This window comes from Anolis carolinensis, chromosome 3 (assembly GCF_035594765.1).
Source record: "Anolis carolinensis isolate JA03-04 chromosome 3, rAnoCar3.1.pri, whole genome shotgun sequence".
NCBI classification, from domain to species: domain Eukaryota; kingdom Metazoa; phylum Chordata; class Lepidosauria; order Squamata; family Dactyloidae; genus Anolis; species Anolis carolinensis.
The window spans coordinates 218,294,016-218,310,068 of NC_085843.1; the positions used below are offsets into that span (position 1 = coordinate 218,294,016).

Here is a 16,053-nt window from a genome sequence, read left to right on the forward strand (position 1 = left end):
GCAGGCATTGGCCCTTTTGCTGGCCTAGACTGTTATGACTTCAAAGGTTCACACTGCTTGAGGTATAGCTACACATGCTATATTATTTAAAGTTTGGAGGCATTGCCATTCATAACACACTGATTGCTGTTGAATCAGTAAAGATGTTGATGATAAGAGGACTTAAACTAACAACATCAAGGTTAATTACAATTGCCCAATCACAATGCCTAAAGACTCGTGCTACAATCATAGTAGCATGGGATTAATCCTCTGATCAAGTTACACTTGCCAGTTTAGAACATCTGCATTTTTAATTAAACTTATTGAAACATTATTATGTCAATAATAATAATAACAACAACTTTATTTTTGTACTTCACCTCCATCTCCCCAAAGGTACTTGGAGCAGTTTACAAATGACACAAAGTGCCTAAAATTGCATAAAATAAGCACACAGTACAATACAGAAAATAAAACCAATAGCATATAAAACAATTTAAACTCAGAACAATGCACAATAACCTATGGTGACAACTGCCGTAAAACATGGTCAAACTGTAAACAAGAACAAGGGAATGGGATAGTGCAAATTGTAGCTAAGGAACAAGAGCATGGGATGAAAGTTCAGTGCAGTGTCATTAATTGCGGACAATTGGGGGGACATTCTCAAAGGTTTGTTTAAACACCCAGGTCTTCAAATCCCTCTGGAAGGAGGGGCCTTGCCTAATGTCCCAGGGGAGGGTGTTCCAAAGCCGGGGGGCCACCACTGAGAAGGCTCTATCCCTTGTCCCCACCAACCACACTTATTATTTCAAAACTCTTTTTCCACATATTTGCAGTATTTATTCTTGCTTTGTGTTTCAGATGAAGTTATTGCTAATTGCAGGTAACTGCAGAGAGTAAGGTTGATCTGTCACAGACGGCCAAGAATTCAGCTCTATTCATCCTTCCACCAATTTGCAAGATGCTTATCAGTAAAAATGAGTGTATTGTTTCCCCTATCTCTCACTTAATTTAATTGGTTGTTATTCCTAAAAAAACCTAGCTTAAGTAAGTGCTGTTTTCAACAATCTGTTTTAACAGAACTGAGGGGATTCTTTGTTGTTTCTTAATGTATATCCATTGCTGTTTAATGACCTAATTACCACATTGCCAGCAGTTATTTCACTTAGGTAGTGCACATCGATTTCCTCCAAGGGAGTATCTACTGACAAGTATGTTTCCCTCCAACTCACAGCGAGGGTACAATGATATTGTTTACACCATCAGGAATAGAACAGAAGAAAAATCAAAGAGGACAAACTTTAATTGCATCTGTAAAAAAAGATGCTTCAAAAAGAAAATACATAGGAAATGATAATATAAATCAAACATTTAATTCACTGCAGCCCACATACATGTCTTACCTTGTCAATTTCAATTAGCCAAAAGGTACACAAAAACATTCCCAGATAGAAGTCAAAAGCAGTTCACTTTCAGAGGGGCTAAAGCAACCCTCTTCAAAATGTTCCATGTTTTTCCTCAATTTCATGGGAAATTAATATCCCTACCATTATGTGATTTCAGCTCTGCTGTACCATGGATTTGGGCTCCTGGCAGGCCTAGGCTCTGAACTTCTGAATCAGACACAAATAGGATGAAGACAAGGGTCAGAGGTTTATTAATTTCAGCCAAAAGTGGATGTCAGGGAGAAAGTACTCCCAAATCATTTATTTATTTATTTATTTATTTGCTACATTTATATACTGCCCTTCTCACCCCGAAGGGGACTCAGAGCAGCTTACAAATTAAATTTACATACCGTATTAGCTTAGTACAATACTGGTAATAAATTACTATATTGTACTGTATCAATATATTGTAATATTATTAGTAATATTACATGTAAAATATAATATATAATTAATATTATATTGTATTATTAGTATTATATTGTATTACAATATAATATTATGAATATTATATGTATATACCATATGTTATAATTATTATATATTATTGTAAATTATATTGTGTATATATATGTATATATACAAACACACACATATATATGTGTGTGTGTATATATATATATACATATATATACATATATATAAAACTAGCATTGAAGGGGCAAAGATGTAAAAGATGTAAAAATACTCCTCTTAATCCAAAGTTAAAAGCAGGAGGCCCCTTTTCTGTGGAGAGGGCGAGGAAAAACACCACAAAAAGTTGGATCTTCAAACTGCAAAAGAACTATTTATTGCGTAGCCATAGCAATGTGACAAATACATGCATACATGCAATCAAAGGATTTGTCAAAATTTCCAAAATGGTCACAAGGGTTTTTATCAACTCACAGAAATTAGCAAGCATATCCTTATTGTCTTACAAAGATCATTTACCCCATTTGTCTAATGTTGTCTACGTCACAAGCATCTTAACCATCATGCAATCCCATTGGTTTTCTATGCTGTAACAACATGTGATTCTTTAGACAATGGTGCTTTCTTGTTACTGACCCTGACTTGTTGCAAGTATATGCTTGAAATCGTATGGGAAACGGTTCTGACTCGATGTATTGCTATTATTTGAAAGTAACTTCTTCTCTCTGGAACATCTCTTTTCCTAAACATCAGCATTTTCTCTCAAGCGCAGGCCATTTCTCAAACACAGGCCTCTTGCAACTTAAGTCAATCAAAATATACGGGACTTATAGTCATTACAAGTATCTTTGAAAATTCTTTTTAAACCCACGTCCCTCTCATTCCCTACCGTTTTTTTTTTTCTGAAGCTGTCTTCGAAAAGCATAGCATGTTATTGCGGGGACGGGCCTCCAACTGATGCAAAGAGACAAGATAGAACTCTCTTCATGGCTCCCTCTTAGATCTGGCACCTGAGCAGCAGTTGGAGATGGTGGGATTATCATGTGATCAAAGGTGACTGATGAATTAGGGAATTCATAGTTTTGGCAAGGACATAAGGCTGGATGTCATGGTCAATTTGCAAAGACCACAATAACAACACGGACCCTTTCCATGTTAGATAAGTGTGTACATTTTAATCAAGGCTTATGTCCTACATTTCATATATTTATAGCAGAAGGTACAAAATGTATTACTGGAAACCATATCACAAAATGTATTTGACCTTTGCCAAGCCCAGTTTCTCTTTCTCTTCCTCTCCCCCTTTTGCTGGCCTTTGGCCTGGAGGCCTAGAGATGTAGATTTTCTCTTTTGTTTTAGAGCTGTTTGACTGGGGAAAGAAACAACTGAGTCTTTAGTTCTCAGGCAGAAGGCCCTTTGTCAAAAGCTGGGTGGAGGAGGGTTTGCACTTCTGGGCTTTTGGAATGGGGGCTGGCAAGAGAAAAAGCCCAGTGAAAAATATATTTTACAATCTTGCCCTTATTTCTAAAAATTGAAATGTATCTTTTTCCCTCTTTCACTGTTGCATGTATTACTATGTATCTCTCCTTTCTGATTCTGGGGTTTGGGATTCCCTCTTCCCTCCCTTTGAGCCCCAAAAGGCTCTATCTCTATCTCCCCCCCCCCCCCCAGCACCCAGTCCGGGCTGCACTAATCCTTGGGAAACTATAACTTACCTCCCACCCTGCTTTTCCTTTCAACCAGCTTCATGGGCTCCAAATCATTTTTTTGGCTTTTTATAAACTTTTATGTATCTAAGTATCAGGGACCTTCCTTCCCCCTTCTTCCATGCCTGTAACCCCCTCTCCTTGTGTCGTTCCAAGTTTCAGGGTACCCCAACCTGGCCCCTTTGCCTGCCTGATTGACATGGGATGTTGGATTTATCTGGAAATTCTCCCCAGATCTGGGGCTCCCTCACGTGTCACTAGCATAATATTATATTATTATTGTTTTTTATTGCCAATATTATTTCTTTGTGCAATGTCTTTCCCTCCATGTATGTATATATCAAATTGAAGCAAAGTGACCCCGCTGTAAACTCTGGCCAAACATGCCTCGACCTGGGTCACTGGTTTGCCCCAGGGTCATGCTAATGGAACTGTCTCAAAACAATGCCATCTTCCTCTCCTTGGATTCTGAATATCACTATCTACAGTACACAGTAGATTTCCCCAGACCTCGGAGGACATTAATGTCAGGCCATCTGGGAGAAACCCCTTTGGACATTTTGAAAACTATTCATCTTAAAAGACTCATCTTCCTGGAAGGGAGAAGCAAGGCTTGACAAAGCCACCCTTTTCCTCAGACCTTGAGTCACAGATATAATCCCATCACGGATCCTGTTTCCACAAGAGATACAAGCCAGCAGGGGTCAGACTCCCATTCATGGAACTGGCCAAATCAATCAATGGATCCACAAGCATTGTTGAGTCACTTATAATCTTGTGTATTGTTTGTCTATCCTATTTCCACACCTCCATCTCCCCCATTGGCCAGCGAGGGAGTGAGGTCACAGATGGGGCTCATGCCCTCATTGGAGGAGGCTCCTAGTGGCTCCCCCTCCACTCTAATGTCAGAGCTAATCAGCACAGAGCTGGCCGGTGGGCAGGACACAGGAAATTCAAAACTAGAACTGTATAAAAGTGCATGTTTTGCTATGTTATGGATCTCAGTCTATTTTTGGCAAACTATCGCAGGCTGGCATCACTTTCAGCTGAAATTAAATAAAATACTTTGGTGGCTCTCTGCTTCAATCTGGTGAGTTATATTCTGGAGATTATTGGCTTCTATTCTCAGCCAGGCCTAACTCACAGGTTGGATCTTACTGTCCAATGCTGCTCTAAATTGCTCCAAAACAATCAGACATAAAGGTACATACAGAGACATTTATAGAAATGTGAAAGAAATTAGAAAAAAAGTGACTTTTGCTGCTCTGGAGGCTAGGGCGCAGAACAACGGCTTCAAACTACAGGAATGGAGATTCCATCTGAACATTAGGAAGAACTTGAAGAATGAAGAAGGCGGGGCCAGGAAGACATCTTTCCACCATATCTCCTTTACCATCAGATGGGAGCACTCCCCCCCCCCCCACCAAGGTCTAACTGCCATTCTGGAGCAGAATGAAGAAGGCGGGGCCAGGAAGACATCTTTCCACCATGTCTCCTGTATCAATGTAATGATATAATAATATATAATAATATTATACTATACTAATATTATAATATATTGTATATAAATGTAATAATAATATTATTATGATGTAATACAATGTAATAATAATTATAATTCACTATTATAATTGTATATTTATATTACATGCAATATTACTTATAATATTGCAATATAGTTGTATAATATAATATATTGTATGTATATATACTTGTAAACCGCCCTGAGTCCCCTTCGGGGTGAGAAGGGTGGGATATAAATGTCACCAATAAATAAATAAATAAATAAATAAACTTCCTAACTATGAAAGCTGTTCAGCAGTGGAACTATCTGCCCCAGTGTGTGTGTGTGTGTGTATGTGAGAGAGAGAGAGTGGGGGGGGCTTCTTTGGAGGCTTTTAAGTAGAGGCTGGATGGCCATCTGTTGAGGGTGCTTTGAATGCAATTTTCTTGATTCCTGGCAGGGGGTTGGACTGGGTGGCCCTTGATGTCTCTTCCAACTCTATGGTTCTGTGATTATGTGATTGATGTAAGTTATGATCTGTGTGCTGATTGGTGGAGGTGCGGTGCCTACTGCCGTAGCTTATTGGCTCCATAATATGGCAGGAAATGTAATAAACTTTCATTGCTCAGTTTGAAGTGTGTTTCTGTATCTACCTCCTTGGGTGCTTAAGGAAAGGAATATGGGCAAATCTACATTTGATGGGTTTTATTAGTTTTAATCCTGTCAGCCAAGATGTCACAATGGTTCCTGGCTGACGAAGCAATGGGTGCCAAATGGGTGTTAAAATACCTTGATAAGTTCCCAGGTAGAAATAAAGACGGGATGCTAGGTGTGTTAGTAACATTTTGGGCTTCACCTGGCGCTCATTAATATGCCTTATCTTGCGGGGGGGGGGGGGGGAACCAGGTTTTCCCTTTGCATTAAGTATGTCATTGCATTTGGGGATATGCCAAATGATACTATTTAAATGGTTCCTGAAGAGGCAAATAGTAACTGTGAGTATGCAGGTTTCATCAGGGTTAGGTTGAAGAAGAAAGGATTAAACACAGGTCAGCCTGTGATCTTGATCAAGTTTCCTCCTATCCCTGTAACTGCTACTTTAAAACAGTCACTCAGAAATGTATTTAAGGTTCTTAACAAGGAGTTAATATCTGTGGTCACTTCAGTGCCAAGACTGTAAATCAATCAATCTTTATTATTGTCTTCACCAGCACAATACTAGGGCCACCTAATTGGACTCTCCTGAATTTTTGTGGGCTGAGGCTGGAAAGTAGCAATAACATTAATACTAGGCTTGTACATAATTTCAGATTAAAATCTGAAGTCATCTCAAATTTGTTGAATTTGTGCATACAAAGTGATTTCTGATACATGCAGGAAAGGAGGTAGAGGTAAGAGGAATTTAGAATTTGAAACACTTGCCCATTTTTTTTGTAAATGTTCTGTAATGTTTGGATGTCTCCCAAGGTCAGTTTAATTTTTACTAAAACCATTAAGCAACTTTGGTAAAGCCAAGATAACGTAAAGTGCTTATAAAATCTCATTCCTTTGTCACCATCTTTGCCAGTGCCTCCACAAGGAAGGTGCTGTGGGTGTGACGAATCACAGCCAACTTAACTGTAATTTGGGAAGGCCAGGCCCCCAATGGTAGAGATTGCAAAAGATCCTGCTGTAAACTACATTTCCCAGAATGCAAAGCTGCTCACAATCTAAATGAGGCTGAATGACCCAAGTGAGGGCTGGCCTCAGCAGTTGCCATTTAGAGTTAGTCTAAATAAAATAAATAAATGTAGAATCTACAAAGAGGAATAAGGTAAGTAAGTAATAGTATAATCTGTTCTAAGTTGAAAGTATGTGTTTGTGTATCATAAAGACAGACGGACCTTCAAGGGGATTGCTGTTGTCACTTTTGGGGGGTCAGGAAGCAAGGGGCTGATCTTATATCCCTGGGGAGGAAATTCCACAGCTGAGGGACCACCACTGAGAGGGCCCTGTCTCTCTTCCCCACCAATCACATCTGTGAAGGAGGTGGGATCGAGAGCAGGGCCTCCCCAAACAATCTTAAATTCTGGGATGGTTCATAGAGGGAGATATGTTCAGACAGATAAGCTAGGCCAGAACCATTTAGGGCTTTATAGATTAAAGCCAACACTTTGAATTATGCTCAGGAGCAGACTGGCAGCCAGTGGAGCTGACGTAACCGGGGGGTGGTATGCTCCCTATACGCCACTCTGGTGAGCAATCTGGCTGCTGCCCATTGGACCAATTGAAGCTTCCGAAAAGTCTTCAAAGGCAACTCCAAGTAGAGTGCATTGCAGATGTAACCAGAGCGTGGACTACCGTGACCAGGTCTGACTTCCCAAGGTACAGGCACAAGTTTTAATTGTACGAATGCTCTGATCACCGCCGAAACCTGGGGTTCCAGACTCAGCAATATTAACAATTTGACACCTGATTTCAAGCCTTTAACAATCAGTCTTGTAATTTGGATTTTTACATTAGAATCTACTTTTTCCCACTCCTTTGAGAATCAGTTGGAGAAGGAAATCAAGGATAAGCCTGTCAATTATCTCTAGAAGTACTTGTAAATAAGTTAGCAACTATCCACTGTGCATAAGGAAAAATCCTTAAAACATCTGAAGAACTACAGCTTCTTTAAATTTTGCTTGCACAAAAATAACAAAGGAGAGTAGAAAAAATTATTTAAGATAAATTCTTATTTCTGTAATAAATTGTGATCACTTTTGCCACCGTGTGAGATATAAAATGGAAGGTTATTGCATTTCTGTGACTGGAATAAATCAATCATCCCCAAAAAAGGATGAGTGAAAAATATATTGGATGAACACATAAAAGCTGCAAGCAGACAGATCACAATAAAGACCTCTTTTCTATTGAATACTGAATTCTTAAAATTTACACTTGGCAAGAGTTCAAAAAACACTTTGCAATTAAAGCTGAAATCCAATTGCTAGTCTCAGATTTCATCTACACTGGGCAGGTTAGCCCAGTGTAAATTTGTCCCCAAACAGTCCTATGATGAATCCTAGGCCACTGTCCAAATGGCCTGGGACTGCACCAGACCTGCTGGATTGCCACCTTTTCCATGTCACTGCCACCACTGCTCCTCGACAACCACAGAGGTCTATTCAAGCATCTGGCTGTTGCAGATGTAGCTATAATGTTGGAACAGGACACCCATGCAATTGGTAAGAAGGAAGAGATAAAATTCCCCTCCTTGCTAGCACCCTGTTCTGACATCACATTGCATCTGTTATGCAATCATGATAACCAGGCATTTGGATGGAGCTCTGGGGCTGTCTAGAGGTGGCAGAGGTGGTGACCTGGGCATGAGCTAATCAGCACAGAGAAAGGCTGATGGCAGCAGTGTTCCTCTGGATTGCAGATTGCGCTGAATTGTTTAGGCTGCTTCAAAGTTTAAAGCGATTTCCAGAATATCTGTGTATCATGAAGACTTCCAAGCAGTTCATTGTGGGTGAATACAAGTTTTTTTTTTTGGCCCATGTAGACAAGCCCTCAATTGGGGTGGCATCATTTAACCAATTATAAAATGGCAAGTCAACACTTTGTAACTCTTGTTGATTCAGGCATTCTGCTCTAGTCATTAGGCTTAAATGTTCAGGATGCTATGGTAAATACTAGGGTTGTCCAAAAAATCGTTTTGATTCTTATATCGGAATTATTTCGGATCGTTCTCGCTTTTTGAATCGAATTCCAAGACGCTATCCCTGGGCGCAACCAGCAATGTAATTTGAACCATCGTTGGCCCATTCTCTAAATGTGTCTTAATGTTTCGTTAATTTTTTTCTCCCAATTTTTTTTTCATATATTTAAAAAATATTTTTAAAAATATTTTTGTTTCTGCAACCTACCTTGAATGGGAGCCTAGCACCTAAAATGGCTGCCGCTCCCAGGCCAATCAGACGCTTCCATGATGGACGCAAAGGTGGGGCTAGGGTCCTCTGCATCCATATGGAAGATCGCCATAAAAGCCCCCTGCGTAGCCCTGGCGAGCCATTCTGGGGTGGGTTTCCGAGCGGAGAGGGTGGTTCGCTGCGCATAGCAAGCGGAAAGCAAACAAGCCACCTGCATTGAGGGAGAGAGGGTGAAGTTCTGGCTGTAGAGAGAGAGGGGTTTGGGTCTGGTAAGGGTTTGGGCTTTTGTTGCTGATTTGTCCTTTTCTTGGGAGTGAGAATGTGTAAATTTTTTGGGTAATAATGCATTGCCTTGGGGCTTGTGGGATCTTGCAAAGAGTCCTTGTTTGAAAAGATAGCAAGGCATTAGGCAATTTATAGTTTCCAAAGGACGTTGGCACTCCTGCCAAGGCATTGCTTTCCTTACGCTCCGTTTCTAATCCAAAGCCTCGGGCTGAGTTTTATTTTTGCAATCACAAGGTCAGCCATTGGTTCAATAGAGGGTCCAAGGCAATTTATAGTTTCCAAAGGACGTGGGCATTTCTGCCAAGGCACTGCTTTCCTCATGCTCCATTTCTAATCCAAAGCCTCGGGCTGAGTTCTATTTTTGCAATCACAAAGTCAGCCATTGGTTCAATAGAGGGTCCAAGGCAATTTATAGTTTCCAAAGGACATTGCCAGTCCTGCCAAGGCATTGCTTGCCTTCTGCTTGGGCGTTTCTAATCCAAAGTCCTCGGCCAGAGTTTTATTTTTGCCATCACAAGGTCAGCCAGGGGCACCATCGATCAATAAGGTCCAAGGCAATTTATAGTTTCCAAAGGACTTTGCCAATCCTGTCAAGGCGTTGCTTGGCATTTGCTGCATTTCTAATCCAAAGTCCTCAGCCAGAGTTTCATTTTTGCAATCACAAGGTCAGCCAGGGGCACCATTGATCAAAAGGTTCAAAGGCAATTTATAGTTTCCAAAGGACAGTGGCACTCTGCCAAGGCATTGCTTGGCATATGCTGCGTTTCTAATCCAAAGTCTACACAAGTAGAAGAGGGACTTTCACAGTGATAAGAACCCAATTGAACAGGAAATAAGACTTTCAAACCAGGAACAGGTTTCTTCAAATATTGAAAAATAGTGTATTATAAAAAGTTATGAAAATTCGCCAAAAATCATAGGAGACAGGATATGTTCTGCAATTTGTTGAGCAAAGAGTGTTGAATGTGATCTCCCACTGTACCAAATTTGATGAGGATAGCTCAAGAAATGAGGGCGGGAGAGCCCTGTAAAAGTCCTGCCCCGGTTTCCTTTTTTTTTTTTTTGGCGATTGTGCATGCGCGTTCGCCATTTTAGAAACATTTAGAATCATTACAAATTTTCGGAAATATCCAAAATTTTGGGGTGAAAAATTCAGAAATACTTTCTATATCGAAGCGCCGGCACCCCCTACTTTAGAAACGAGAATTGAAACATTTTTTCCATCGATCGGACATGCCTAGTGATTACCCACAATGTAGAGGGACCATGCATCCTATTTTAGAGGATATTCATGCTCAAAGAAGAATGCTTCTGTTTTAAAATATAATGAAAACCCTCTGGTTACCTTGCTTTGAGGGAAAATGGGTCAGGCTGAAATTCAAGAGCATACTAGCCAAGACAGCTACAATACAAAAGGGCCTATCTCTGTACAACCCCATGTATCTGCATTTTCACATCCAACAAAATAAGTCTTCTATAAGTATTTTCTGGGTCATGTGGGGCAACTCTATTGCATTATTGGACTGAAAGTCCTTCATTTCAATAGGGCTTGCGATTTGTGAATCCATGTGAAGTCCAGGCACTAGGCTTGATCGATCCATGAAAAATTTGATTCTAAACTCGTTTCAAAACTAGAGGGGGCATTTTTTCGTTTTTGTTGCTAATAACGAATTTGGCCCCCAAAATTTTTCGAAATTAACGAAAATTCGTTATTTTCGAAATTAATTCGTTAATGGCGGACGCGCATGCGCGGTGGCCCAAAAACAGCCCGAAGGGGGGGGACTTAGGGGGCTCTCCCGCCCTCATTTTTTGAGTGATCTTCTTCCAACTTGGTACAGTGGTAGAACACATTTAACACTGATAGCTCACCAAAATGTGGAACGTTTCCCTTATTCTCTGATTTTTGGCAAATTTTCATAGCTTTTATAATAAACCATTTTTTAATAATTGCAGAAATCTGTTCCTGGTTTGAAAGTCTTATTTCCTGTTAAATTGGGTTGTCTTTACTGTGAAAGTCATTGCTCTACTTCAGAAACTTTGTTTTTGTGGCTGAAACTTTGTTAAATTGGTGTAGTCCCTGCATATGTGTGTGTGTAAAGGTATCCCTTGACGTTAAGTTCAGTCATGTCTGACTCTGGGGGTTGTGCTCACCTCCATTTCTAAGCCCAAGAGCCAGTGTTGTCCATAGACACCTCCAAGGTCATGTGGCCGGCATGACTACATGGAGTGCCATTACCTTCCCGCCACAGCGGTACCTATTCATCTACTCACATTGGCATGTTTTCAAGCTGCTAGGTTGGCAGAAGCTGGAGCTAACAGCGGGCGCTCACTCTGCTCCCGGGATTTGAACCTGGGACTTTTCGGTCTGCAAGTTCAGCAGCTCAATGCTTTAACACACTTCGCCATTGGGGCTCATACACATACAATGTGGAGAATATGTGGAAAGGCTACAGACTTGCGGGCCAAGAACCTCCACAAAGGGTGACGGCACATTCCACAAGAGCCGTAGCGGCATCCCAAGCCTTTCTCAAAGGTGTCCCCCTTGAGGATATTTGTAGGCCGGCGACGTGGTCATCATCATTCACCTTCGCCTCACACTACAAACTTGACATCATGACGCGGCGTTTGGGAGAGCGGTTCTCTTCTCGTGCGTGGCATGACCCGCCACCTCCGGTGAGTAGCTTGCTAATCCCCCATATGTGCGATTTCCACAGAAGCACCATGAAGGAGAAAATGCGGTTGCTTAGTACGCTAGATAAAGGAGTAAAAATAATATACACAATAGATATATGAAACTCCCTTCCCAGTTGGGTCAAGCAAAAGCAAACTGCTGCAAACTGCAGCCTCTTCTAGAATATGTGTCCTTCTTCCTGGTTAACCTTTAATCGTTTTAATCAAGTTCAGGTGAATCTTGGCGACTTTTCGAATGTGAAACATGGTATGGAATGAACTTTTGCCTTGGCTGCCTTCCAGATCAGGCTTATAACCAGCCTATTATGGGCCACAAATTAAAGAAAATTCAATCCCATTTAAGCACAACATGAACAGTTTTGATGCAAAAACCATAAACTCTGTTTATTAAACTCTACGATCCAAACTTTAGAACAACTTGCAAACAATTGAAGGTTAGACCACAGTAATAATAACCAATTCTATTCCTTTCCAAAATATACACATAAAATAGTATCTTTCTTTCCAATAGCATATAAACTTTTCCTTTGTTTACAAAACAAAATTCTAGACAGTAGCCATTTAGAAGATATTTCTATATTTTCCCTGCAAAGGATAGGGCTGCATCCCTCTGGAGACACACATGATAACCCGGACATGATATAAGGCACTTATATACGTTAAATAAACATGATGTCATTGCATATATAAAAGAAGCATGATATTAGGCAATTATAGTTGCAAATAATATAATTAAATATGTAAAAATTATACATCCATACATAAAAGAAACATGTAAAGTAACTGCATATATAAAACACAATATAAAATATGATATAAGGCAATTACAGATGTAAAAGGAACGTGATATTACATATGTAAAAAACATGATTATATGTATAAAAAAGCATGATACAAGGTGTCAGGATCTAGGCTGCTGGGCACCAATAACGATACACTGAGGCCAGATTCTATCTAATATCTTTATTAAAGGAATATATAAAGTCAATAAAAACAAGTGTAGAATAAAGTTCAGAAGCAGACCTTTCAAATGAGGCCAAATATAGTCCAGTAGATTATTGTCCAATATGAAATATTAGAGTCCAAAGATTATAATCCAATAACCGCAACACACGCTTTGCCAAGCAAAGCGTTGGGAAAACAGCAAAAGTCTTGAATCCAATGAAGCTTGACACAAGGCTGAAAGTAACTTGGAACGTGGCTGGAGCTGTGGCTAAAGGCAAAGCAACTTGAAGCATGGAACAAGATCCGTGGTAAATCCGTGAGACGAGGACAAGGCTTGGAACTAGATTCAGGAGGCAAGGAACAGGATTCGAAGTCCACACACACGACCTCTCTCCAGGAGCTGACGAATTGACTCCGCAAGGAATCCTTCGCGCAATTTCCCTATATTCGGTCTCGTTTCCCCAAACAACAATCACTTTCCCTAGAGAACAGGGAGCGAAGGAAACCAGCTTGCAGGTGCAAGACTCCCCGTATTTTCTCAGGGGAAATACTTCTAATCAGTGGCATATTTGGCAGCAAGGCGAGCACTCCTTCTAAATTTCTCTCGATCCTCTATCAGTCGTGTAGGCCTGTTTTCACCCATAAGGGGGAGAGTTCCCACCAAGGTCAGGTTTAATTGGTTCTTGGACTAGAACTTCAGGCAGCTGGCAAGGCTCTGACTCCGACCGGAAATCTGGGGAAAACTCCATATTTTCCTCCTCATCTGCCACAATACTGTCAGGAATAGGACTGCAGGGCCCATGAGTCATCACACTAGGCAACTGACACATCTAAAAGAAACACAATATAATTAACCTAGGTACAACAAATGTGAAAGAAGGCAACAATATACATAAAAAAAACATTTCTGGACTCACAAATGTAGTCTAAGAGAATTGGACTTCCATTCTCCAAACCTGAAACAAAGTGGGAGGAAATCTAAAGAGTGTTAATGATGCTCAAAATCAAATGTTGTTCTTTTCCAAAGTCAAACTAAAACAAAGAATAAATGCTTCGGTCTTCTCCTGATCTTCTTATCTCCTCACCTTGCGTCCAGCCGAGTTGCGCCTGCACTTGCGATACAGCGACCTCTTCCCTTGGCTCAGTGGGCAGTATTTTAAAGTATGGGCCTTTTCGCCCGTGGCACCGCAGAGCGGACAGGTGTATTTGCGCAAGATGGGGCACTCCACGGTGCCGTCCATCCCCTTCAGCCGGTGGGACGAATAGACCTGCTTGGATTCCCCGTTGTGTTTGCAGAAATTGCAAATCTCCTTGTTTTGGGAAGCCTGGCCATTGGCACTACCTTTGGAGCTCTTGCTGCTGGAACCGCTTCCATTAACCCATTGTGATGCTGTTTCAAAGTTGTCCTCGTTGAGGACTAGCTGCATGTCGTAGTCCATTGTGTCCCAACTCTGAGATGGAAACGGGACCTTCTTGCGTTCCGCGATGATCTCCGTAACCACTTTCGCAAGGCTCAGATAGTCCTTCCATCTGTCAAACTCCCTGAACATGGAAGGGGCATAATGTGGCACGTGCATGGCTGATCCGGAGAGCATGGTGCCAATTCTACCCTGGTGTGGACACACACTGAATGCCACATATTGGAGGCGGAGTCTTTGTTTTATATATAAGGGGAGGGGTTCAAAACCTTTCACATTGGACCCTCCCATCAATTTTTACCCTCCTTTGCCCTAGATTTAACCCACACATGTCTAGACATCACAGGAAGAGTTGGGTTTTTCCAATTTTTTCACTTCGGAGGTAATGCCAGAGTTTGTCCCTTGAGGCAGTGGTTCTCGACTTGTGGGTCCCCAGATGTTTTGGCCTTCAACTCCCAGAAATCCTAACAGCTGGTAAACTGGCTGGGATTTCTGGGACTTGTAGGTCAAAACACCTGGAGATCCACAGGTTGAGAACCACTGCCTTAAGGGAACGTTAGCAGTTGTGGTTCTGTTTGTCCATCCAAAAATGAGTTGCATTTCTGCCTTGGATGAAATAGCAACATTGCACATCCAACGTTTGCCAAAGTCCTGAAGGACGGATCCAGTAATGATGAAGCCTGCAAGAGTGTTATATTGCTTTTGCATGGCAGAATAGCATTGGACTGGATGGTCTCTTCTAGCTTTATGATTCTATGATGTTTGGCGCCATGATTCTATGATTCTATCATTTTAGGATTCTAGGACTTTTGGGATGATTCTGTGACTTGGTTCTTTGAGTCTATGACTTTAGGGACCATGTTTCTATTACTCCATGACTTCTGTGACCATATTTCTATGACTTTTGAGACCATTCATGGGCCATCTGGCTAGTATTCCGGGACGGTAAATGATATATCGGTTACAGCATCAGATATTTCTGGATACAGTAGAGTCTCACTTATCCAACATAAACAGGCCAGCAGAACGTTGGATAAGCAAATATGTTGGATGATAAGGAGACATTAAGGAAAAGCCTATTGAACATCAAATTAGGTTATTTTACAAATTAAGCACCAAAACATCATGTTTAACAGCAAATTTGACAGAAAAGGTAGTTAAATACGCAGTAATATTACGTAGTAATTACTGTATTTACAAATTAACCCCCAAATATCATGATGTATTGAAAACATTGACTACAAAAATGCGTTGGATAATCCAGAACATTGGATAAGCGAGTGTTGGATAAGTGAGACTCTACTGTATATTGTTTTTGCATGGCAGAATGGCGTTGGACTGGATGGTCTCTTCTAGCTTTATGATTCTATGATGTTTGGTGCCATGTTTCTATGATTCTATCATTTTGTTGTCGAGCAATTTAGAACAGTATTGGATACCTGTAACTGTTTCTTTGAGTGGTGTTCTGTGGAAACACAACCCGCCCATCCTCCCCGCTGATTTCATGAAAAGAAAAGAAAAGAAAAGAAAGAAAAAGCCACATCCGGCAAGGCCCACACACTGAAATACTAGGCCGGCCACCGTTGGCCGGCACGCTTCCCTGACAAGAAGAAAGAGGGGCCGCCCCCCCAAAGAAGGCTTCTGTGCAAGATTGCACAAAGGGGTAAAGAACGACAGCCGCGAGAGAAGAGAGAGGCGGTGCATCGTGGGAAACACGTCGACCACGTAGGCCGACAAGGCCCACACGTTGAAATACTAGGC

At 41.1% G+C, this 16,053-nt stretch overlaps 1 protein-coding gene across 1 annotated transcript; it reads right to left on the bottom strand.

The window, feature by feature from the left end:
* Positions 1-12,286: 12,286 nt before the first annotated feature.
* Positions 12,287-14,623, bottom strand: LOC134297754 (nanos homolog 2-like). The gene has a single exon (XM_062976227.1). The coding sequence runs from the start codon at positions 14,581-14,583 to the stop codon at positions 13,948-13,950; it is 636 nt and encodes a 211-aa protein (XP_062832297.1). The 5' UTR covers positions 14,584-14,623; the 3' UTR covers positions 12,287-13,947.
* Positions 14,624-16,053: the final 1,430 nt, after the last annotated feature.